At 39.7% G+C, this 25,560-nt stretch overlaps 1 protein-coding gene across 1 annotated transcript; it reads left to right on the forward strand.

Moving 5' to 3' along the window:
* Positions 1-2,078: 2,078 nt before the first annotated feature.
* On the forward strand, positions 2,079-19,200 carry LOC146616563 (lanosterol synthase-like). The gene is made up of 20 exons (XM_085374316.1): positions 2,079-2,131; positions 2,272-2,442; positions 2,572-2,650; positions 2,903-3,028; positions 5,666-5,914; positions 10,143-10,251; positions 11,094-11,212; positions 12,589-12,686; positions 12,834-12,861; positions 13,233-13,289; positions 14,445-14,516; positions 15,058-15,108; positions 15,254-15,403; positions 15,876-15,972; positions 16,347-16,452; positions 16,814-16,879; positions 18,142-18,222; positions 18,363-18,533; positions 18,663-18,741; positions 19,003-19,200. Exons 1-20 carry the CDS (start codon positions 2,079-2,081, stop codon positions 19,138-19,140), a joined length of 2,100 nt encoding a protein of 699 aa, XP_085230442.1. The 3' UTR covers positions 19,141-19,200.
* Positions 19,201-25,560: the final 6,360 nt, after the last annotated feature.

Here is a 25,560-nt window from a genome sequence, read left to right on the forward strand (position 1 = left end):
ACAGAAGCCTGTAGCAGGAATACTGACGGGGGCTCCTGAATACTCAGTACCCATCTTATCTTAAAAACCTCATAGTACTGTATCATTCCATTAGAGCACTTCACCCTCAGACTATGGGCTTACTTGTGTGTAACTCATGACTCTAATAAGACAACCTAAAAGTATCGACTAGGTGCCAGGTTTGAGAGGATTAGAATCCGGTTGTTCAGTGATGACACGACGAATCCTACTTCCGGGCCTAAAGTATTCTGCGTTTAATATGGCTTTTGTGTTGTTAACATGTTTAATGTTATGTATTTTCTTCTATTTGATCTCAAAAAGCTCCTAAAACAGTCAGTGATCACTGTTGACCTCCCTCGGCTTTTATTACCGCTAATCATTTATTTAAGCTCAGTTTTTAAAACCTTAGGATGTAACTACAGCCCAGCCCATGCAGCAGTATATGAATGACTAACCTCGTATTGTGGATGGATTATCTCAGTTGTTCTCCTGGCTGAAGTTTGGTCCTTTTACAGCATCCTGCCATGCGATTACATTTGTTCCTGACCACCGAGAACACTCACGTTAACTTTTATCGAGTGGAAAAAAAGTTAGCTTGTTTATATTATGCTAACATAGCTGTGTCGCTAGCGGTCACGTAGCACATCATTATATACCAGCTAGCCCAACTTCAGTAACCCTACAAACGTCACTGCTTTTTAGTTTTCTGTCTTCATTCATTCTTCGACTCTGAGAGAGGGGCTGGAGTACTGCAGGAAAGTTCAGAGACCTGATGGATCTTGGGAAGGGTGAGGCCAAAATTAGAGATTTATTACTGGATCTCCTTGGTAGATTTTATATATGAGAGCACCCAAATCCAGAACATTAGAGACAAATTTGTAAAAAACACAAACAAAAAAACGAAATAATAACATAGACATGAAGTTTGTCAGGTTTAGTAAAATCAGCTAAGCTCAAGTCATTTATGTGGTTCTTCAAAACCACAAAGGAATTAGATCACCTGAGATTTATTTATTCGGTGTAACCGTGCATTGAACTGAGAAATTACACTTTGGAAGAGAAAAAGTTTCAGTGCTATTGTTACAGAAAAAATTAAAAACACATCAAGTAATGACCAAGTACACTGAAAGACAACAATTTTATTTAAACAGCGCCAAATCACAACAACACCTCAAGGTGCTTTATATTGTAAGGTAGACCCTGCAATAATACATACAGAGAAAAACCCTACAATCGTATGAGCCCCTATGAGAAAGCACTTTGGCGACAGTAGGAAGGAAGAAGTCCCTTTTAACAGGAAGAAACCTCTGGCAGAACCAGGCTTAAGGAGGGGCGTGCATCTACAGTGACCAGTTGAGGTGAGAGAAGGAAGACAGGATAAAAGACATGCTGTGGAAAAGAGCCAGAGATTAATAGCAAGTATGATTCAATGTAGAGAGGTCTACTAACACATATTGAGTAAGGCAACTGAAGAAGAAACATTCATTGCATCATGGGAATCCCCCAGCAGCCTACACCTATTGCAGCATAACCAACGGAGGATTCAGGGTCACCTGATCCAGCCCTAACTATATGATTTAGCAAAAAAGGAAACCTTTAAGCCTAATCTTAGAAGTAGAGATGGTGCATGTCTCCCGAATCCAAACTGGAAGCTGGTTCCATAGAAAAGGGGCCTAAAATGTTACTAATGTAACTCTTTATTCTCCTGGACAGACGGATGCCACAGACTTTCCTAATATTCCTAAGACAAGATGATGAACAACTAACATGAATCAGTAGCATGCAGGTGCAAGTGCATTAAAGTGCATTTGTAAAAAATGCAGCAGGCTAATCCTTATTGAAATGTGAAAGAAAAACTATTACACCAACTTTCAAAGCTGATCAGGTGACAGAACGGTGCAGCTAATGCTTGTGAACAACAGGTGAAACCGATGAGTAGAACATGAAGTTAAAACAGACAAAGGCAGGAAGTAAAATGATATAAAGGTGTGCAAGGAAAGCCCCAACTATACTGTGAAGATGACTTTTACATTCCTGTCTCATTGCTTAGTTCCTGGGGAGTCTGCTTCACGTATGGGATGTGGTTTGGCCTGGAAGCTTTTGCTTGCATGGGTCACGTGTACGAGAATGGGTAAGATGTAATCACTGACTTTTATACACATTCTCCTACGTTTAAACCGCCCATTGTTCTCCAAAACTTGCTGAACAGCAATGACCTTCTGTGACCTCTAGCCTACATATTTCTTTTTGTATCACATTCTTTGTGAGCAGACATGTGTGCGAAGAGGTGCAGAAAGCCTGTCAGTTCCTGCTGGACCGGCAGATGCCAGAGGGAGGGTGGGGGGAGGACTTTGAGTCATGTGAGCAGCGTCGCTACATCCAGAGTGGCTCCGCTCAGATACACAACACCTGCTGGGCTCTGTTAGGGCTGATGGCTGTCAGGTAACAAAGAGCAACTCACCTTTGGGCTACTGACCAATCAGAAAGAGTCAGAATAAAGATGTGATGTGAGCATTGTGTTAATCGGGTTGTTTAGTTTATGTAATGCATGTTGTGTGTCTGCATAACCAGGCATCCTGACAGGAAGTCCATTGAGAGGGGAGTACAGATGCTGATTGACAAGCAGTTGCCCAACGGAGACTGGCCACAGGTGACTCTCTGCCTTTAAAGGGACAGCGCACCCTAAAAATCAAACACAAATGTCTTCACTCTGTAAAGAGACTTAGCTGCTTAGTTTTTCAAAAGCATTGTTTTAGCCCAACACAGCGAGTGCCATCTATATGACGACGTTACTACAGCAGATATTTCCAAAACTGGACATGTGTCCCTTTAATCCCTGCATTGATGACCATGTGAAATACAACAGGATTGTTAATGTGTTGTTTTTCTTCTTCCTTTTCAGGAGAAAATTGCAGGTGTGTTCAATAAAAGCTGTGCCATCAGCTACACCTCATACAGAAACGTCTTCCCGATCTGGACCCTCGGCCGCTTCTCACGACTTTATCCCACCAGTGGGCTGGCCGGGAAGGTCAAGCTCTGAACAGACTGCATGCCAAAAAACATCAATGTCTCCAACAAAAAATAGAAAAACAACATTTACTGGAACACATAATCTCTGTTTTTAAGTCACACCTGAAATGACTCAATGAACATGCACCATTGATGTGTTTCAGCTGCGAACACGTTTCATTCTTTGAATTACTTCCTGTCCACACAGCCAGAGCTCCTCCTTAAAATCCTTTCTCAGTCTGATCTTAAACATTCATGTACACAAAACAGACTCCTGTCGATGTCGCCTTACATCCCCTTTTACTTGTAGTTTACTCTTTATTTGATCTTAATAATTAAAAAAGAAATACAGAGTTTGGCTTTGTCATCTCTTCCTGAAGTACACAAAACATATTGGCAGACGAGGGTGATGAGGAAGAAACAGTAGAGGAAAGACTCACAGAGATTTTTCATTAACAGGTTCTATGCAGTCAGGAGGGTTTCATGATCCCAGCAAAACTCAGTAACACAAAGCACTGCCACCATCACATCTCATGATGTTTTAACATTTATTTACGCTCACAGTCAACTGTTTTCTGCAACAATGCCTGCATCCCCTACTGCAGCACATAGCCGAGGTTATTGATACCAATCCTACCATTATGTTTTCTAGGCTGAAGTCCAGCAGCTTGTGTGGTAAAGAGTTAATTTATTAGAAGAACTGTGTGTCAAGTGTACAAAAAAAAAAAGCCTTGTGTTGTGGCTTGGTGGCTTAGTGGGAGTGTCACTTTGGGGGGAAAAAAAGTGCACTTGGAAACAAACATAACAAAGCTTCACAACTGGTTAATCCAGTGTGATCCATCTTGATATTTGTTCAGAGTCGGAGGCGTGACAACATGCTAAGAAAGCAGGTTTCACTGCATCTTCTTCAACTCTGTAAAAATATAATATCAGTGCCAAACGAGGTTTCAGGTTAACCTTTGTTTGTTACCTGAAAGGACGGACCAAGTGTATTTGGAGGTATTTATAACAATGGGCAAAATCCTCTAAAAGCCAAGTTGGTGAATTCAAAAATAATTTTTGTGTAATAATTAATCAGCTGAAAAAAGCCAAAGATAAAAACCCACTCTGATGATGGTTATCAACTTTATATATCAAGTTTCTGCCTCAGGATCTGTGCACGCTTCTTGGTGTATGCTCTGTGTTCCATTAGAGGTATTTAACACCTGTACTGATGTATTTTCTGATGATCTGAGTAGGTGGTGATTTCATACCTGCTGATCTCTAATCTGGAAACTAACCTGAAGCCCAAACCAGGTAACAGGAATTCAGCTTATCCAGGAAACGTCAGGGTAACCCCGGGCTTTATGTACAGAGGTGGTTCACTTCTTACCAGGCTCCTGAATCAATTCTCCTAAAATAGCATTACTGTTTCTGAAAGATGCTTCAGACCTCTGCGAGGAGATTAGGAGCGTCAAGTGTGTGTTTCTCTGATGGGCATAAAATATAAGATTTTTCGCTAAAATTTGAATCATTTTAGCATTTATATACGATCCTGAAACCGGACATCCAATCTGTGCCAACCTCCAACCTCTAATTTGCATGCTTGAATTCTGAAGTTTAAACATAATGTTTACTGTCAAACCCTTAAACAGCACCAAGTCTGCAGCTGAGAGAACATCCGGCTCCATTTTATCACCTCAGTGGTAAAATAATTAACTGGAATTAAAATGTTTATTTTAATGTGCAAATAATGAGATGAATAGTTTGCTTTACTCACCTGAGAATATTTAGCATTTCACTGTCATATTTTTATGGTCTTTCTACATTTTTAATTACCATTTCATCATCGTCATCTGACAATGTGTCTGACTGGAGATGGTGACACGCATAGGGATCATAATCATATGATCATGTCAACACATGGGAAAAACCTAAATTAACTTAGTGAGGTGATAACCACTTTAATTCCAACTGCCAATGTTAGGATTGAACTTATGAATGCAACACCTTTAAAACAGTATTGACTTGAGTATGTAGCCCTGCAAACGAAACAAACAACTATTATAAAAGATAAATTATAAAAAAACTTTCTCTGAAGTTCCTGTTTCTAAGGCTGTACAGATATGATATAACATATATAATCACACCTGTTTTGCATGAGAAAAATGCAGGAACAAACAGCCCTGTCAATCACACTGTTCACTCACAAAGTACTTAAGCATGAAATCGAAGTGCATTTGTGTGTTACTCTGACCCGTGTGCTCTTACATCAACATGTAATTCTGGTTTTGTCAGTATGTGCATGGTCAGTTGCAGACTATAACATTATATTTGACCTTTAAATAGGCGTTCAGCATACTTCAGGTTGAGGTGTGGCTTTACATATAAAAAGTGGCAGGTGACAGGTGAGTCAGTGGATCAAATTGCCAGCACGCAGTAAGTTCAACACTTAATCTCTGCTGATGATCGTAAATGTGTATGTTCAGATATAGTATGAATATGTTGTGTTTTATTTTCTAAACAGGTTTCACTGAACTTACAGTGTGTGAGGTTTAAAGTTTGGAAATGGCTGATAAGGGAAAAGGTAAATATCACAGCTCCCATCATTTGTCTTTTTTTTTTAATATTTCCTATATACCCCCAGAAAAGTCAGTCTATCTACCTCAAATTATAGGAGGACCATCTTCAAGGGGGCAAGGAAAAGGCTGTGGTGGACAAGGTGGTGGCAGTGACTTTAGCTGCAGTACTGGCCTTGGCGGAAAAGGTGGTGACAGCAGCCATGAGTTTGGCTGCACTATTAGCCTTGCCGATTGTGGATTTGGCAGAGAAGGTGTTGGTAGCGGTGGACAAGGTGTTGGCAGCGGTGGACAAGGTGTTGGCAGTGGTGGACAAGGTGTTGGCAGTGGTGGAAATAAAAAGAAATGTGAGCATGAGTATAAGCGCACACACAAGCACATCAGATGCCACAAGAAGGGAAGGATGGTTACGGGGTGAGACTGAATATTACTAATGTGCAGATTTTATCCAAAACAGGAAATATTCAGTATTCAGGTGCAAGTGAAGTGTGACATGTTTGTATAATACATCCTGAAAAAGATCACTGAAATACTGTTATTCATAAGATGTTTTCAAAAGGTTATTCAGCAGGTAGCAGGACAGCAAATGCACACTTTAAGCCAATTTTAAGGATATTTTGAGGTCAAAGGTGAAAAATAAACCCCTCATCCTAACCACTGAGCCAAAAAGAGTTAAAAAACTGAATTTAGAATCAGTGTGAGGAATTCACCAGGTATCATCTGTCTCTTCTCCAGGACTTCAGCAGCTCCTGCAGCAGTGACTCTGACTAGATGAACATTTCTGGAGGGACCTGCATGGAAACATTAGTATCTAATCCTTTACTTAAAAATCGTTTGACAAATATAAGAAAAAATAAGTTAAATATAAATAATGTGTAAAACAGAAGGCTGATTCACATATTTAAAAAAGCTGCGCCTTAAAGCAAAGCCTGCTTCAGTGTCACTTTTGCTTTTAATTGGAACATAATTTTAAAAAAATAACTATATGTTTTAGAACTAAAGTCACCATAAAGACACCTGGAAAGTGTTTACTGAGATCATTTGTCAGAAGCAGGTATATTTTTGAAAATGTGCCAATAAAATTCTGAAATAATAAATATGTAAACTGATTAATCTTCTCTGGTCTGTGTCATTTTTTTGTGCCAAAGTCCTTCTACAGAGCCAAACTTTTTTTGGCCATGAAAAGAATACAGGTTTGAGACAGTTTTACATCAGCGCACCAGGAAACTATCTCTATGTTTTACATATAGTCTATGCAACAACACTGGACATAGCAATAATAACACATCACAAACACAAAGACCATGATTTATTAGTAGTGACACGGTAATTATTTGTTAAGTATTTTATGAAATCTGTGTGTATCGATGTGTCCATGCTATTTTTTAGTTTTATGGACATAAACCTGTTTACACAGTCACCAGTGTGGACTTTGCACCGTTATAGAGAAAAAAATACACAGGAAGTTGATGAGTAGTTTATAGTAATTACACTGTGGTGTGGCTTTCTTATGTTTTTATATTTTTGTATACATTGTCTATTTATCCATTCGCTTCCGCTTATCCTTTTTGAGGGTCGCGGAGCGGGTGGAGGCTGTCAGCTGTGGTACGGCGAAAGGCAGGGTATTTTGACCTGTTTAAAATCATTCAAATAAACTTTTTGTCTTATTCACAGTGAATCTTTCCTTTTAGTTAAACTATTCTCTCATATTAACAGGTAACGGGTGAGCAGAGCCATCATTGATGGTGATACAGAAGCCTGTAGCAGGAATACTGACGGGGGCTCCTGAATACTCAGTACCCATCTTATCTTAAAAACCTCATAGTACTGTATCATTCCATTAGAGCACTTCACCCTCAGACTATGGGCTTACTTGTGTGTAACTCATGACTCTAATAAGACAACCTAAAAGTATCGACTAGGTGCCAGGTTTGAGAGGATTAGAATCCGGTTGTTCAGTGATGACACGACGAATCCTACTTCCGGGCCTAAAGTATTCTGCGTTTAATATGGCTTTTGTGTTGTTAACATGTTTAATGTTATGTATTTTCTTCTATTTGATCTCAAAAAGCTCCTAAAACAGTCAGTGATCACTGTTGACCTCCCTCGGCTTTTATTACCGCTAATCATTTATTTAAGCTCAGTTTTTAAAACCTTAGGATGTAACTACAGCCCAGCCCATGCAGCAGTATATGAATGACTAACCTCGTATTGTGGATGGATTATCTCAGTTGTTCTCCTGGCTGAAGTTTGGTCCTTTTACAGCATCCTGCCATGCGATTACATTTGTTCCTGACCACCGAGAACACTCACGTTAACTTTTATCGAGTGGAAAAAAAGTTAGCTTGTTTATATTATGCTAACATAGCTGTGTCGCTAGCGGTCACGTAGCACATCATTATATACCAGCTAGCCCAACTTCAGTAACCCTACAAACGTCACTGCTTTTTAGTTTTCTGTCTTCATTTATGCTGGAAGTGATAGCAGAGCTGTACGTTTTAATTTGTTTCCAAAACCTCGCAGTCAGGACATGCTATATTGTATTTAGATAGAAGCTAGCGAGCTAACTCCCTGCTAACTTCTAACTCCGTTAAATGTCATAAATTCCGTTTTCATGGATGCCTGGATGCTAAACTCAATTGTTACACCTGGTAGAGCAGAACGCTGATCATTTTATTAAAGATGAAAGACTTTAGACAGTTTTTCAACTCTCAGTAATGCCATGTGATCGTTTGATATATGGACCTGCAGCGGAGTTTAGGTCCAGACACGGCTAGTGACGTCAGACTGAACAACCGGATAGGAACTGAGGTGAATGTGAAATTAAATGTCTGGAGGCAGGAAATGAGCGACAATGGTTATTATTTTGACAAGTGAAAATAAAACAAGATTTCAACAATAACAATAATAATAAGCTAGCATCAGTAAAAGAAAAAAAAAAAAACCCAGTCCTGCTGAGCTCAATATTTCAGTTTCTCCTTCTTTGGTCATTCTTTTTTAATTTAGTTCCCTTTTTGTTTCGGTTTGGTGGTTTAAGTTGTTAGTAGTTGAGACACAAAGACTAACACAAAACACTGTCGGCAGGTCTTCCTCCCGATGAGCTACTGTTACACCGTCAACTGACCGCAGAGGAAGATGCCATGGTTCTCAGCCTCAGACAGGTGTGCAGTCCGCCTTGTACCACAAGAGGCCGCCATGTTCTAACATAGTACGACCAAACATATTCAGTGCTGTACTTTGCATCCCAGCTGTGGCTTACCTCACCTGGCTGTATGTGGACATGACATCATCTTAAAGTTCAGTAAAAAACCACTCACAGACAGTGAACCTCCTGTTGTTACTGTATTTAAACCTGATCATCTTTGCTCTTAATGACGATTTAACTAATAATGATAATGTTAGTAAATATATCAGCATTAGTAAAAATACAGAATAATTGTGATCAGGAGTTACTGCTGTACAGGTAGGCCTGTGTTTTAAAAGGTTTTCCAGGTTAACGACTGGTTTCCAGTTTATTCAACAGAGTCATCAGTGGTTAGAATGAGACTAAAGTTAAATTATACAAAATTCCTTCCCTATTCCTAACTTCCATAAATACTCAGCTCTTAAACTGGACTATAATTTTGAATAAGCAAACCAGCAAAACTCAGAGGGAATTCATGACGATGTTTATCAAATGTGAAGCGCAGTTTGATGCTTCTTTTGCTGCTGGCTCGGTGAATTTTGGTTGGAGAGAGACTAAACCTGCAGCTCAGAATCAGCGCAAAAAGATGTAAACACAGAGCAGACCAGACGCATCAGAATCGCTGAGCTCCGACGGCATATCCGTCTACGGGCCGTCGGGTGAGAAAGCCGAGAAAGACAAAGCTGATTCTGATGCGTCGGGTCCGCTCCGTGTTTACGTCTTTGTGTGGAATCCGTGTACCTGCTCTCATTTGCTGTTTGGTGGTTGTTGAAATAGTTTTGTGAGCTTTAATCGGAGAATTTGGCGTTTCTGGCAAAACACAGTTATATTTAAAAGTCAATTCAGGATTTAATGAGTCGATATCGCTTTATTCAAGCTACTCACCTCCCTCTTCCACCTGCACTTTCAACTGGACCACGGCCGATCAGAGAGGTCCCGCCCCTGACTGTCTCTGATTGGTTTAGTCCACGATAGGGGCATAACGTGTGTCTGTTGTTGACCACACGAGATTTTTTTTTGTTACCCAAACAGTTGGTCGCACTGGTGTGACCAAAGATTTATTTATTTATTTATTTTTAGTCGCATCACTGAAAAATTTGGTTGCATTTGCGACCAAATTGGTCGCACTCTAGAGCCCTGCCTCTCAGTCCTTCTTTCCTTTTCTTATTTTAGTTTCGCTCTCGCTTTTTATGTTTGTTTTCTTCCTTTTTTTTTTATATCTACCTGTCTGTCTGTCTCTTCCTTGTTCTTATTTTTTAGGCTGAGGTTGGAGTCTAGGAGAATTATGTGAATAGAGTGTGTTCCTGTGCCTGTGTTTTGCCTTTAATTGTTCTCTTCCTCTGTAGTCTGTATGTATATCAATAACATGGGCCTTGTTCTTTGTGCTATAGGAGCTTTACGTGCAGGACTATGCTTTTATAAACTGGCCGGCGCAGAGGAACAACGTGGCAGCATGTGACATGTACACACCTCACAGCACACTCCTCACAGTCGCTTACAGTAAGTCTGACCTGTGAATACCTGCCTCCAGAGCTGCACATTTAAAACAGTTGGGTTGTAATGACTGCTAAGAAAAAATGGACTAACAGATGTTTTGCACAACAGCAAAGCTTTCAGCAGCAGATATGAAGGAAAGAGAAACTGCTGAGTCTGTGTTTCCACAGGCTCCGCTAATTTAGAGACTTATTCCTCATGGAGAACGAAAACAAGACAGAACATCTTCAACCGGTCTTTTACTCGCTAATGAGGGACGGCTTGGTCAGAACCAGGCTGTGGAGCTAAACGCTCCTCACCTGTCTCCAAACCAAGTCCTTCAAAGAGCAGCTCTCCTCACAGCTATTTATTGACAAACTGTTACAATACACATCACAACACAAGCACCTCCCACCGTAAAACCCCCCAATGGTTCTAAAAGACAAGGCACTATGTGTATGTGTGTGCACGTGTATGCATGTCTTTGCATGTGCAAGAACGTGTGTGTGTGTCATGGGGGTGCGTTTGTGTGTCCTCCTGCTCACCAAAACGATCATAAAAGCAGGAAGCTTACAACACAAGAAACAGATCTTTCAGATAAGATGTGCCTAATAAAACCCACGTCAGCCTCCCCCAGCACCAAATTGGCTGGAGAAGTGGTCAGAGACAAAGGAATGTCTTTGATCACACAGTTTAAAACAATGTAGAGATGGTAAGAATAAAAATTACAACATTTACCAATTTACTTTAATAGAAAAGTTTTGTCTGGAGGGTGTTTTACACAGTGAGGATGGTAATAAGTGTTTTCAGTGGGTATTCCCCTCCACTCTCTTCTCTAACCCTGTGACTTTGTTCCTTTTGGCCTGCAGTGGTGTTAAATGTATACGAAGCCCACCACAGTACCACGCTGAGAGGAAAAGCAGTCAAAGAGCTGTATGATCACATCGAGGCCGACGATCGCTACACGAAATGCATCAGCATTGGCCCGGTAACTAATACACAGATACTCGAAGCAAAGAACACAGATTTGTGGAGTTTGAGTTTCTAGGTGCAAAATTTATTTAAATCATCTTATTTAGGCAAGGCAAGTTTATTTATATAGCACAATTCAACAACAAGGTGATTCAAAGTGCTTTACAGAGACATTAAAAACAAAAACAAATAAAAAGCATGATTTAAAATTGTTAAAAAACAAACAAACAAAAAAACAGTATATAAAATCAGAACAGTAGATAAAATCAGTACCGTAGTTAAAATGTAAGTTTGGAAATTTAAGCTTAAAAGTGTGGATTTGGTGCTTTATTCAAATGCAGTTGAGAACAGGTGAGTCTTCAACCTGGATTTAAATAAACTGAGTGTTTCAGCTGATCTGAGGCTTTCTGGGAGTTTGTCCCAGATATAAGGAGCATAAAAGCTGAATGCAGCTTCTCCGTGTCTGGTTCTGACTCTGGGAACTGATAAAAGACCGGATCCAGATGACCTGAGGGATCTGGAAGGTTCATACTGGGTCAGGAGGACACTGATGTATTTTGGTCCTAAACCATTCAGAGGTTTATAGACCAGCATCAGAACTTTAAAGTCTATCCTCTGACGGACAGGCAGCCAGTGTAAAGACCTCAGAGCTGGACTGATGTGGTCCACTTTTTTGGTCTTAGTGAGGACTCGAGCAGTTCTGAATGAGCTGTAGATGTCTGACTTATTTTTTTAGGTAGACCTGTAAAGATGCTGTTACAGTAATCAAGCCTACTAAAGATGAATGCATGGACTAGTTTTTCCAGGTCCTGTTGAGACATCAGATCTTTTATCCTTGAAATATTCTTGAGGTGATAGTAAGCTGACTTTGTTATTGTCTTAATGTGTTTTTGTAAGTTTAGGTCTGCATCCATCACTACACCCAAATTTCTCTCCTGGTTTCTGATTTTTAGGTGTATAGATTGAAGTTCTCTGGTGACCTGTAATCGTTTTTCTTTGGCGCCAAAGACTATTACTTAAGTTTTGTTTTTGTTTAGCTGGAGAAAATTGTGGTACAACCAGTCATTGATTTCCTCAATGCATTTACCAAGAGCCTGTACAGGGCCTTGGTCTCCTGGTGACATTGTGATATATATTTGTATGTCATCTGCATAGCTATGATAGTTTATTTTGTTGTTCTTTATAATCTGTGCCAGTGGGAGCATGTAAATGTTAAACAGAAGGGGTCCCAAGATGGAACCTTGGGGAACTCCACATGTGATACTTGTCTGCTCAGATGTGAAGTTACCTATTGATACAAAGTATTTCCTGTTTTCTAAGTATGTTTTGAACCAACAGTGTAAAATAAAAAGAGCAACGTGCAGTTAGATATCTGCTGATGGTTCTCCTCAGATCTCCAAGACTATCAACATGCTGGTTCGCTGGTATGTCGATGGTCCCTCCTCTGCAGCCTTTCAGGAGCACGTGTCCAGGATCCCGGACTACCTCTGGTCAGTCAGCCGATCTTGAACAGTTCAGTAATAAAAACAAACCAAACTCCAGCTTCAAGAACAACTTCAACTATGCAACATACAGAAAAAAATCATTTACAAAAGGTGTAAAACTGATAAACTTACTGTAAGTTCTCTGTGTACCAGGTTGGGACTGGATGGAATGAAAATGCAGGTGAGAATTTGTTCTGTCTTTGTTTTACCTCTTTAACATTTGAAGGTGTGTTTCTGAGGATCTCTGCACCTCCAGCTTGCAAAAGAAGAAAGAAGAAACTCTTTACTGAGCCTTTATTAAATCCATATTATTCTCACAGCAGAAAGATGTCATTAAGTGTGAGATATAGAGGAGAATGGTGCATCACCGATGTAGAAAGAAGAATCCATAGAATCAGTTTTGCCGACAGCTAAAGTTCAGGTGGTGCATTAATCCAAAGAATAGCCCAAAATCTACTTGAATACATAAATTTATTGCCTTCTAAACACATTGTTTTAGTTTACTTGTTTGTTTCTTGCTTTGGGATTAATCCAATCTCTTTTCTGACACAGGGGACGAATGGATCTCAGCTCTGGGACACCTGCTTTGCTGTGCAGGCTTACCTCGAGGTAAGACAAAGATGACCTCTAATGCTTACAGTAATTTCAACCAAAGCACATTCATGCTCATATGTAAAACCCCTCCAACAGCCCTCCATCTGTATTTGACAAGACTGCTTAAAGAAGTGCTGCCATTAATTAATGCTTCAATCTTAAATATGAGCAGCCTATCTCTAATAATTAGCTCTGTTCCACAGGCCTTCAAGCTGGCAGTAGTTAAATCATTACTTAATCATCCATCCCTTGACTGAGCTGTCTTCGCTAATTATAGGCCAATCTCCAACCTTAATTTCATATGGAATTCAAATCCTTGAATTGTCAAACAGCTAACAGATCATCTGCAGAGGAATGGCTTATTTGAAGTTTCACTCAGGTTTCAGAGCTCATCACAGCACAGAAACAGCTTTAGTGAAGGTTACAAATGATCTTCTTATGGCCTCTGACAGTGGACTCATCTCTGTTCTTGTCCTGTTAGACCTCAGTGCAGCATTCGATACTGTTGACCATAATATCCTATTATAGCGATTAGAACATACTGTAGGTATTACAGGTACTGCACTGCAGTGGTTTTTATCATATCTAACTACTAGACTCCAATTTGTTAATGTAAATGGAGAGTCCTCTTCACACACTAAGGTTAGTTATGGAGTTCCACAGGGTTCAGTGCTAGGACCAATTCTGTTTACATTATACATGCTTCCCTTAGGCAGCATCATTAGAAGGCACAGCATACATTTTCACTGCTATGCAGATGACACCCAGCTCTATCTATCCATGAAAACAGAAAACAGACAGCAATGTCTTAAAGATATAACCTGGATGACCTGGATAACTTTTTGCTTCTAAATTTAGGTAAAATGCACGTTATTGTACTCAGACACAGCTGTGTACCCAGAATTGGGCCCTGAGAAACTCCACATATGAAATCAGTGAGTAAAATTTGATGAGAGTCGAACTAGTCAAACACTGAGCCAACACATAGTCCTAAACGGGACGTCACAATCAACTTTGTCAATAAATATTATCTGGTAACAGAAATGTTACCTGTGTAATTTAGTCCGAGATCAAGACGACCTTGACGAGCTGTTTTAGTGCTGTGTTTGACATAAAAACACATCAGGAAAACTACTTTTGTGTGTTGCAGTTTTGTTTTGTTTTTTTCAGGCAGGAGCTCAGGACGACCCAAAACTAGCTGAATGCCTTCGAGACGCCCATCAGTTTCTCACTATCACACAGGTACAGCAAGGAGATGCACTTTATCCACCGAATGGCTTTGATAATGAAAACAAATTTTTTTGTGTTCTTTGCATATTTATGTGGTGTCTGAATAATCTGAAAAACTAGCTTCTGATTGGGATAATTCACCTAAACATTAAAGTTGGAAACCAGAAAGTAGTACACATTGTTTTAGTAGTATATTTTAGTTTTTCTTCCAGAAATCAAAGAATCCTGAATTATAATCTATGGGTGAATTCCCTAACAGCAATGATGATGATAGAAGTAATACCTTTTAGTGAAAAATGTTTTTTTAAAACTTTATTTGGAGAAACGTTTGCAGATACTTAAGTGATTTTAATCCGATTTGACTGGTGATTTAAACATGCAGTTTCTGTGTCCTGATGACCATTGAAATGTAATTGTATGTTTTAAGATAACGGGCCAAATACATGCTGCATGAGCTTCTAAGATGGCCCCAAGTTTCAAGACTTCATCATTTTATTTTGACACTTTAAAAAATGTTTATTTTAAATGGCTGACCAGTTTTTCGCTCTTACAGATCCCGGAGAATCCTCCTCAATATCAGAAGTACTACAGACAGATGAATAAGGTACAGATATTATCACCCTGCAGTCGCTTTTAACCAGTTTATTTATCATTGTTAAATAAATCACTCGAATGTGCTTTGACGAAACATAAACCGTCTTAAATTTAGCTTATGTGTATAAGTAAAGCATGCACTGCATTTCTTTCAGGGAGGTTTCCCCTTCAGTACCCGTGACTGTGGTTGGATTGTGGCCGACTGCACTGCAGAAGGCCTGAAGTCACTGATGCTGCTGCAGGAGCTCCGCCCCTCCATCAGGCAGCCCGTCCCCTCTGAGCGTCTGTGTGATGCCGTCAACGTGGTGAGTACAAAAAAGGAGGACTTAGTCAGTAAGCCTTTTTTTTTTTTTTTTTTTTTTTTTTGTTTACAGTTCATACTCTCCACATCCTGTTTGTGTTTTATGCCCCACACATCCCAGAGATCTGCAGGTCTGCTGCAGCAGGCTTCTGCTCGTATTTTAAATGAACCAAATAAATACTCAGCTCTTAAACTTGACTGTAATTTCTAATTGATTTTCTAGGTTTAACACTCTAATATTACCTTATGTTGCACATTTGACCTCTAATGCCTATCGTATTTTATGTACAGCACTAACTGAAATAAACGTTGTTGAAATAAATGTGGAGTGTTGAGAAAAATTGAGAATATCTAAGGCTTCCTGTGAAATCTTGCTGCCATTTCATTTTAAACGCAATTGGAGTGCAAACTGAACTGAAGACCCCGCCCCTCGTCATCCTCTTCTTCATCTTTTCACCATGTTTCTGTTTTTGTAGCTGCTGAGCATGAAAAACACAGATGGTGGATTTGCCACATATGAAACTAAGAGAGGAGGGAGACTCCTGGAGCTGCTCAACCCCTCTGAGGTTTTCGGTGAGTGTGTTGCCAACATCTTACTGAAAAAAATGTCTCTGTCTAAAAGAAACTTTGATTTCAAAGAGTCATGTGAGGAGGAGTTCCCGGCAGTTGCTGGGAATGTCTGAGTCCCTTAAACTGTAAATATGTAGATATGAAAAAGGGAGGCAATAAATATAAACATGACATTTGGAGAGTGGAAACCTTTGTTTCCATTGCGTACTGAAAATGTGGCAATGACCTTTCCAGTAGCAAAGGGCAGAAAGTCAAAGACTGCCTTATTTTCCATTGAAAATGAGGATGCAGAACATGTTGTGAAATGTTTGTTTTTCACTGTTATTTTGTGCCTTGTCTGTCTTTTTCTTTTATCTCTTACGTTCATACACAAACAGGCGACATCATGATTGATTACACATATGTGGAGTGCACCTCAGCAGTTATGCAGGCTCTGAGGCATTTCCAGAAGGTCTACCCTGATCACCGTGCCGAAGAGATAAGGTATAAACACGTTGTTTAGAGGTATGCTATCTCCTAAAACTGTTTTCACACATGCACTGCAATCCTGAACCCTTGTGTACATGACTCGACAGACGGGTAGGTGACAGCAAAGGCTGGACATTAGCTACACTTACTGCCATCTTTTCTGCTCCCTCTCATAAACCCATTGGAGCAAATGTGTCCACAGTGTGAGATTCTTCTGTAATTGTCCAAAGTATTAGCAGGGCTTAAACTAAAGCTGACCTAATAAAATGAGTATAAAACCAAACTGTCTTTTTCTGAAAATATCTTGAGCATATGTGTTTTCTCAGTTGTCGCTTAAGTTCAGGAGGATCCTCTGAGTTTGCTGTGTCTTCTTCAGGTCGACTCTGAGAGAGGGGCTGGAGTACTGCAGGAAAGTTCAGAGACCTGATGGATCTTGGGAAGGGTGAGGCCAAAATTAGAGATTTATTACTGGATCTCCTTGGTAGATTTTATATATGAGAGCACCCAAATCCAGAACATTAGAGACAAATTTGTAAAAAACACAAACAAAAAAACGAAATAATAACATAGACATGAAGTTTGTCAGGTTTAGTAAAATCAGCTAAGCTCAAGTCATTTATGTGGTTCTTCAAAACCACAAAGGAATTAGATCACCTGAGATTTATTTATTCGGTGTAACCGTGCATTGAACTGAGAAATTACACTTTGGAAGAGAAAAAGTTTCAGTGCTATTGTTACAGAAAAAATTAAAAACACATCAAGTAATGACCAAGTACACTGAAAGACAACAATTTTATTTAAACAGCGCCAAATCACAACAACACCTCAAGGTGCTTTATATTGTAAGGTAGACCCTGCAATAATACATACAGAGAAAAACCCTACAATCGTATGAGCCCCTATGAGAAAGCACTTTGGCGACAGTAGGAAGGAAGAACTCCCTTTTAACAGGAAGAAACCTCTGGCAGAACCAGGCTTAAGGAGGGGCGTGCATCTACAGTGACCAGTTGAGGTGAGAGAAGGAAGACAGGATAAAAGACATGCTGTGGAAAAGAGCCAGAGATTAATAGCAAGTATGATTCAATGTAGAGAGGTCTACTAACACATATTGAGTAAGGCAACTGAAGAAGAAACATTCATTGCATCATGGGAATCCCCCAGCAGCCTACACCTATTGCAGCATAACCAACGGAGGATTCAGGGTCACCTGATCCAGCCCTAACTATATGATTTAGCAAAAAAGGAAACCTTTAAGCCTAATCTTAGAAGTAGAGATGGTGCATGTCTCCCGAATCCAAACTGGAAGCTGGTTCCATAGAAAAGGGGCCTAAAATGTTACTAATGTAACTCTTTATTCTCCTGGACAGACGGATGCCACAGACTTTCCTAATATTCCTAAGACAAGATGATGAACAACTAACATGAATCAGTAGCATGCAGGTGCAAGTGCATTAAAGTGCATTTGTAAAAAATGCAGCAGGCTAATCCTTATTGAAATGTGAAAGAAAAACTATTACACCAACTTTCAAAGCTGATCAGGTGACAGAACGGTGCAGCTAATGCTTGTGAACAACAGGTGAAACCGATGAGTAGAACATGAAGTTAAAACAGACAAAGGCAGGAAGTAAAATGATATAAAGGTGTGCAAGGAAAGCCCCAACTATACTGTGAAGATGACTTTTACATTCCTGTCTCATTGCTTAGTTCCTGGGGAGTCTGCTTCACGTATGGGATGTGGTTTGGCCTGGAAGCTTTTGCTTGCATGGGTCACGTGTACGAGAATGGGTAAGATGTAATCACTGACTTTTATACACATTCTCCTACGTTTAAACCGCCCATTGTTCTCCAAAACTTGCTGAACAGCAATGACCTTCTGTGACCTCTAGCCTACATATTTCTTTTTGTATCACATTCTTTGTGAGCAGACATGTGTGCGAAGAGGTGCAGAAAGCCTGTCAGTTCCTGCTGGACCGGCAGATGCCAGAGGGAGGGTGGGGGGAGGACTTTGAGTCATGTGAGCAGTGTCGCTACATCCAGAGTGGCTCCGCTCAGATACACAACACCTGCTGGGCTCTGTTAGGGCTGATGGCTGTCAGGTAACAAAGAGCAACTCACCTTTGGGCTACTGACCAATCAGAAAGAGTCAGAATAAAGATGTGATGTGAGCATTGTGTTAATCGGGTTGTTTAGTTTATGTAATGCATGTTGTGTGTCTGCATAACCAGGCATCCTGACAGGAAGTCCATTGAGAGGGGAGTACAGATGCTGATTGACAAGCAGTTGCCCAACGGAGACTGGCCACAGGTGACTCTCTGCCTTTAAAGGGACAGCGCACCCTAAAAATCAAACACAAATGTCTTCACTCTGTAAAGAGACTTAGCTGCTTAGTTTTTCAAAAGCATTGTTTTAGTGCTATTGGCCCAACACAGCGAGTGCCATCTATATGACGACGTTACTACAGCAGATATTTCCAAAACTGGACATGTGTCCCTTTAATCCCTGCATTGATGACCATGTGAAATACAACAGGATTGTTAATGTGTTGTTTTTCTTCTTCCTTTTCAGGAGAATATTGCAGGTGTGTTCAATAAAAGCTGTGCCATCAGCTACACCTCATACAGAAACGTCTTCCCGATCTGGACCCTCGGCCGCTTCTCACGACTTTATCCCACCAGTGGGCTGGCCGGGAAGGTCAAGCTCTGAACAGACTGCATGCCAAAAAACATCAATATCTCCAACAAAAAATAGAAAAACAACATTTACTGGAACACATAATCTCTGTTTTTAAGTCACACCTGAAATGACTCAATGAACATGCACCATTGATGTGTTTCAGCTGCGAACACGTTTCATTCTTTGAATTACTTCCTGTCCACACAGCCAGAGCTCCTCCTTAAAATCCTTTCTCAGTCTGATCTTAAACATTCATGTACACAAAACAGACTCCTGTCGATGTCGCCTTACATCCCCTTTTACTTGTAGTTTACTCTTTATTTGATCTTAATAATTAAAAAAGAAATACAGAGTTTGGCTTTGTCATCTCTTCCTGAAGTACACAAAACATATTGGCAGACGAGGGTGATGAGGAAGAAACAGTAGAGGAAAGACTCACAGAGATTTTTCATTAACAGGTTCTATGCAGTCAGGAGGGTTTCATGATCCCAGCAAAACTCAGTAACACAAAGCACTGCCACCATCACATCTCATGATGTTTTAACATTTATTTACGCTCACAGTCAACTGTTTTCTGCAACAATGCCTGCATCCCCTACTGCAGCACATAGCCGAGGTTATTGATACCAATCCTACCATTATGTTTTCTAGGCTGAAGTCCAGCAGCTTGTGTGGTAAAGAGTTAATTTATTAGAAGAACTGTGTGTCAAGTGTACAAAAAAAAAAAGCCTTGTGTTGTGGCTTGGTGGCTTAGTGGGAGTGTCACTTTTGGGGGAAAAAAAGTGCACTTGGAAACAAACATAACAAAGCTTCACAACTGGTTAATCCAGTGTGATCCATCTTGATATTTGTTCAGAGTCGGAGGCGTGACAACATGCTAAGAAAGCAGGTTTCACTGCATCTTCTTCAACTCTGTAAAAATATAATATCAGTGCCAAACGAGGTTTCAGGTTAACCTTTGTTTGTTACCTGAAAGGACGGACCAAGTATATTTGGAGGTATTTATAACAATGGGCAAAATCCTCTAAAAGCCAAGTTGGTGAATTCAAAAATAATTTTTGTGTAATAATTAATCAGCTGAAAAAAGCCAAAGATAAAAACCCACTCTGATGATGGTTATCAACTTTATATATCAAGTTTCTGCCTCAGGATCTGTGCACGCTTCTTGGTGTATGCTCTGTGTTCCATTAGAGGTATTTAACACCTGTACTGATGTATTTTCTGATGATCTGAGTAGGTGGTGATTTCATACCTGCTGATCTCTAATCTGGAAACTAACCTGAAGCCCAAACCAGGTAACAGGAATTCAGCTTATCCAGGAAACGTCAGGGTAACCCCGGGCTTTATGTACAGAGGTGGTTCACTTCTTACCAGGCTCCTGAATCAATTCTCCTAAAATAGCATTACTGTTTCTGAAAGATGCTTCAGACCTCTGCGAGGAGAGTAGGAGCGTCAAGTGTGTGTTTCTCTGATGGGCATAAAATATAAGATTTTTCGCTAAAATTTGAATCATTTTAGCATTTATATACGATCCTGAAACTGGACATCCAATCTGTGCCAACCTCCAACCTCTAATTTGCATGCTTGAATTCTGAAGTTTAAACATAATGTTTACTGTCAAACCCTTAAACAGCACCAAGTCTGCAGCTGAGAGAACATCCGGCTCCATTTTATCACCTCAGTGGTAAAATAATTAACTGGAATTAAAATGTTTATTTTAATGTGCAAATAATGAGATGAATAGTTTGCTTTACTCACCTGAGAATATTTAGCATTTCACTGTCATATTTTTATGGTCTTTCTACATTTTTAATTACCATTTCATCATCGTCATCTGACAATGTGTCTGACTGGAGATGGTGACACGCATAGGGATCATAATCATATGATCATGTCAACACATGGGAAAAACCTAAATTAACTTAGTGAGGTGATAACCACTTTAATTCCAACTGCCAATGTTAGGATTGAACTTATGAATGCAACACCTTTAAAACAGTATTGACTTGAGTATGTAGCCCTGCAAACGAAACAAACAACTATTATAAAAGATAAATTATAAAAAAACTTTCTCTGAAGTTCCTGTTTCTAAGGCTGTACAGATATGATATAACATATATAATCACACCTGTTTTGCATGAGAAAAATGCAGGAACAAACAGCCCTGTCAATCACACTGTTCACTCACAAAGTACTTAAGCATGAAATCGAAGTGCATTTGTGTGTTACTCTGACCCGTGTGCTCTTACATCAACATGTAATTCTGGTTTTGTCAGTATGTGCATGGTCAGTTGCAGACTATAACATTATATTTGACCTTTAAATAGGCGTTCAGCATACTTCAGGTTGAGGTGTGGCTTTACATATAAAAAGTGGCAGGTGACAGGTGAGTCAGTGGATCAAATTGCCAGCACGCAGTAAGTTCAACACTTAATCTCTGCTGATGATCGTAAATGTGTATGTTCAGATATAGTATGAATATGTTGTGTTTTATTTTCTAAACAGGTTTCACTGAACTTACAGTGTGTGAGGTTTAAAGTTTGGAAATGGCTGATAAGGGAAAAGGTAAATATCACAGCTCCCATCATTTGTCTTTTTTTTTTAATATTTCCTATATACCCCCAGAAAAGTCAGTCTATCTACCTCAAATTATAGGAGGACCATCTTCAAGGGGGCAAGGAAAAGGCTGTGGTGGACAAGGTGGTGGCAGTGACTTTAGCTGCAGTACTGGCCTTGGCGGAAAAGGTGGTGACAGCAGCCATGAGTTTGGCTGCACTATTAGCCTTGCCGATTGTGGATTTGGCAGAGAAGGTGTTGGTAGCGGTGGACAAGGTGTTGGCAGCGGTGGACAAGGTGTTGGCAGTGGTGGACAAGGTGTTGGCAGTGGTGGAAATAAAAAGAAATGTGAGCATGAGTATAAGCGCACACACAAGCACATCAGATGCCACAAGAAGGGAAGGATGGTTACGGGGTGAGACTGAATATTACTAATGTGCAGATTTTATCCAAAACAGGAAATATTCAGTATTCAGGTGCAAGTGAAGTGTGACATGTTTGTATAATACATCCTGAAAAAGATCACTGAAATACTGTTATTCATAAGATGTTTTCAAAAGGTTATTCAGCAGGTAGCAGGACAGCAAATGCACACTTTAAGCCAATTTTAAGGATATTTTGAGGTCAAAGGTGAAAAATAAACCCCTCATCCTAACCACTGAGCCAAAAAGAGTTAAAAAACTGAATTTAGAATCAGTGTGAGGAATTCACCAGGTATCATCTGTCTCTTCTCCAGGACTTCAGCAGCTCCTGCAGCAGTGACTCTGACTAGATGAACATTTCTGGAGGGACCTGCATGGAAACATTAGTATCTAATCCTTTACTTAAAAATCGTTTGACAAATATAAGAAAAAATAAGTTAAATATAAATAATGTGTAAAACAGAAGGCTGATTCACATATTTAAAAAAGCTGCGCCTTAAAGCAAAGCCTGCTTCAGTGTCACTTTTGCTTTTAATTGGAACATAATTTTAAAAAAATAACTATATGTTTTAGAACTAAAGTCACCATAAAGACACCTGGAAAGTGTTTACTGAGATCATTTGTCAGAAGCAGGTATATTTTTGAAAATGTGCCAATAAAATTCTGAAATAATAAATATGTAAACTGATTAATCTTCTCTGGTCTGTGTCATTTTTTTGTGCCAAAGTCCTTCTACAGAGCCAAACTTTTTTTGGCCATGAAAAGAATACAGGTTTGAGACAGTTTTACATCAGCGCACCAGGAAACTATCTCTATGTTTTACATATAGTCTATGCAACAACACTGGACATAGCAATAATAACACATCACAAACACAAAGACCATGATTTATTAGTAGTGACACGGTAATTATTTGTTAAGTATTTTATGAAATCTGTGTGTATCGATGTGTCCATGCTATTTTTTAGTTTTATGGACATAAACCTGTTTACACAGTCACCAGTGTGGACTTTGCACCGTTATAGAGAAAAAAATACACAGGAAGTTGATGAGTAGTTTATAGTAATTACACTGTGGTGTGGCTTTCTTATGTTTTTATATTTTTGTATACATTGTCTATTTATCCATTCGCTTCCGCTTATCCTTTTTGAGGGTCGCGGAGCGGGTGGAGGCTGTCAGCTGTGGTACGGCGAAAGGCAGGGTATTTTGACCTGTTTAAAATCATTCAAATAAACTTTTTGTCTTATTCACAGTGAATCTTTCCTTTTAGTTAAACTATTCTCTCATATTAACAGGTAACGGGTGAGCAGAGCCATCATTGATGGTGATACAGAAGCCTGTAGCAGGAATACTGACGGGGGCTCCTGAATACTCAGTACCCATCTTATCTTAAAAACCTCATAGTACTGTATCATTCCATTAGAGCACTTCACCCTCAGACTATGGGCTTACTTGTGTGTAACTCATGACTCTAATAAGACAACCTAAAAGTATCGACTAGGTGCCAGGTTTGAGAGGATTAGAATCCGGTTGTTCAGTGATGACACGACGAATCCTACTTCCGGGCCTAAAGTATTCTGCGTTTAATATGGCTTTTGTGTTGTTAACATGTTTAATGTTATGTATTTTCTTCTATTTGATCTCAAAAAGCTCCTAAAACAGTCAGTGATCACTGTTGACCTCCCTCGGCTTTTATTACCGCTAATCATTTATTTAAGCTCAGTTTTTAAAACCTTAGGATGTAACTACAGCCCAGCCCATGCAACAGTATATGAATGACTAACCTCGTATTGTGGATGGATTATCTCAGTTGTTCTCCTGGCTGAAGTTTGGTCCTTTTACAGCATCCTGCCATGCGATTACATTTGTTCCTGACCACCGAGAACACTCACGTTAACTTTTATCGAGTGGAAAAAAAGTTAGCTTGTTTATATTATGCTAACATAGCTGTGTCGCTAGCGGTCACGTAGCACATCATTATATACCAGCTAGCCCAACTTCAGTAACCCTACAAACGTCACTGCTTTTTAGTTTTCTGTCTTCATTTATGCTGGAAGTGATAGCAGAGCTGTACGTTTTAATTTGTTTCCAAAACCTCGCAGTCAGGACATGCTATATTGTATTTAGATAGAAGCTAGCGAGCTAACTCCCTGCTAACTTCTAACTCCGTTAAATGTCATAAATTCCGTTTTCATGGATGCCTGGATGCTAAACTCAATTGTTACACCTGGTAGAGCAGAACGCTGATCATTTTATTAAAGATGAAAGACTTTAGACAGTTTTTCAACTCTCAGTAATGCCATGTGATCGTTTGATATATGGACCTGCAGCGGAGTTTAGGTCCAGACACGGCTAGTGACGTCAGACTGAACAACCGGATAGGAACTGAGGTGAATGTGAAATTAAATGTCTGGAGGCAGGAAATGAGCGACAATGGTTATTATTTTGACAAGTGAAAATAAAACAAGATTTCAACAATAACAATAATAATAAGCTAGCATCAGTAAAAGAAAAAAAAAAAAACCCAGTCCTGCTGAGCTCAATATTTCAGTTTCTCCTTCTTTGGTCATTCTTTTTTAATTTAGTTCCCTTTTTGTTTCGGTTTGGTGGTTTAAGTTGTTAGTAGTTGAGACACAAAGACTAACACAAAACACTGTCGGCAGGTCTTCCTCCCGATGAGCTACTGTTACACCGTCAACTGACCGCAGAGGAAGATGCCATGGTTCTCAGCCTCAGACAGGTGTGCAGTCCGCCTTGTACCACAAGAGGCCGCCATGTTCTAACACAGTACGACCAAACATATTCAGTGCTGTACTTTGCATCCCAGCTGTGGCTTACCTCACCTGGCTGTATGTGGACATGACATCATCTTAAAGTTCAGTAAAAAACCACTCACAGACAGTGAACCTCCTGTTGTTACTGTATTTAAACCTGATCATCTTTGCTCTTAATGACGATTTAACTAATAATGATAATGTTAGTAAATATATCAGCATTAGTAAAAATACAGAATAATTGTGATCAGGAGTTACTGCTGTACAGGTAGGCCTGTGTTTTAAAAGGTTTTCCAGGTTAACGACTGGTTTCCAGTTTATTCAACAGAGTCATCAGTGGTTAGAATGAGACTAAAGTTAAATTATACAAAATTCCTTCCCTATTCCTAACTTCCATAAATACTCAGCTCTTAAACTGGACTATAATTTTGAATAGTTTCTTACGTCGCTCTTTTTTGGTCAGAGGGCCCGGTGGCGCCAGTGTCCGGCAGCCTCGCCTCTGTCAGTGCGCCCCAGGGCAGCTGTGGCTACAATGTAGCTTGCCATCGCCAGTGTGTGAATGTGTGTGTGAATGGGTGAATGACTGAATGTAGTGTAAAGCGCTTTGGGGTCCTTAGGGACTGAGTAAAGCGCTATACAAATGCAGGCCATGCCATTGACCCTAATGCCTGTCATATTTTATGTATAGCACTTTGAAA

Source organism: Diplotaxodon limnothrissa, linkage group LG16, assembly GCF_057381915.1.
Source record: "Diplotaxodon limnothrissa isolate DT_005_m linkage group LG16, D_limnothrissa_male_GT1.1, whole genome shotgun sequence".
Taxonomy (NCBI): domain Eukaryota; kingdom Metazoa; phylum Chordata; class Actinopteri; order Cichliformes; family Cichlidae; genus Diplotaxodon; species Diplotaxodon limnothrissa.

What these genes read in the sequence shown, in the direction of transcription:
- LOC146616563 (XM_085374316.1), top strand. Translation starts at nt 2,079, where the DNA reads ATGTGGTTTGGCCTGGAAGCTTTTGCTTGCATGGGTCACGTGTACGAG. An exon ending in TGTGTGATGCCGTCAACGTG is followed by an intron (nt 15,404 to 15,875) that starts GTGAGTACAAAA and finishes CTGTTTTTGTAG; the next exon opens with CTGCTGAGCATGAAAAACAC. An exon ending in GGTCACGTGTACGAGAATGG is followed by an intron (nt 18,223 to 18,362) that starts GTAAGATGTAAT and finishes CTTTGTGAGCAG; the next exon opens with ACATGTGTGCGAAGAGGTGC.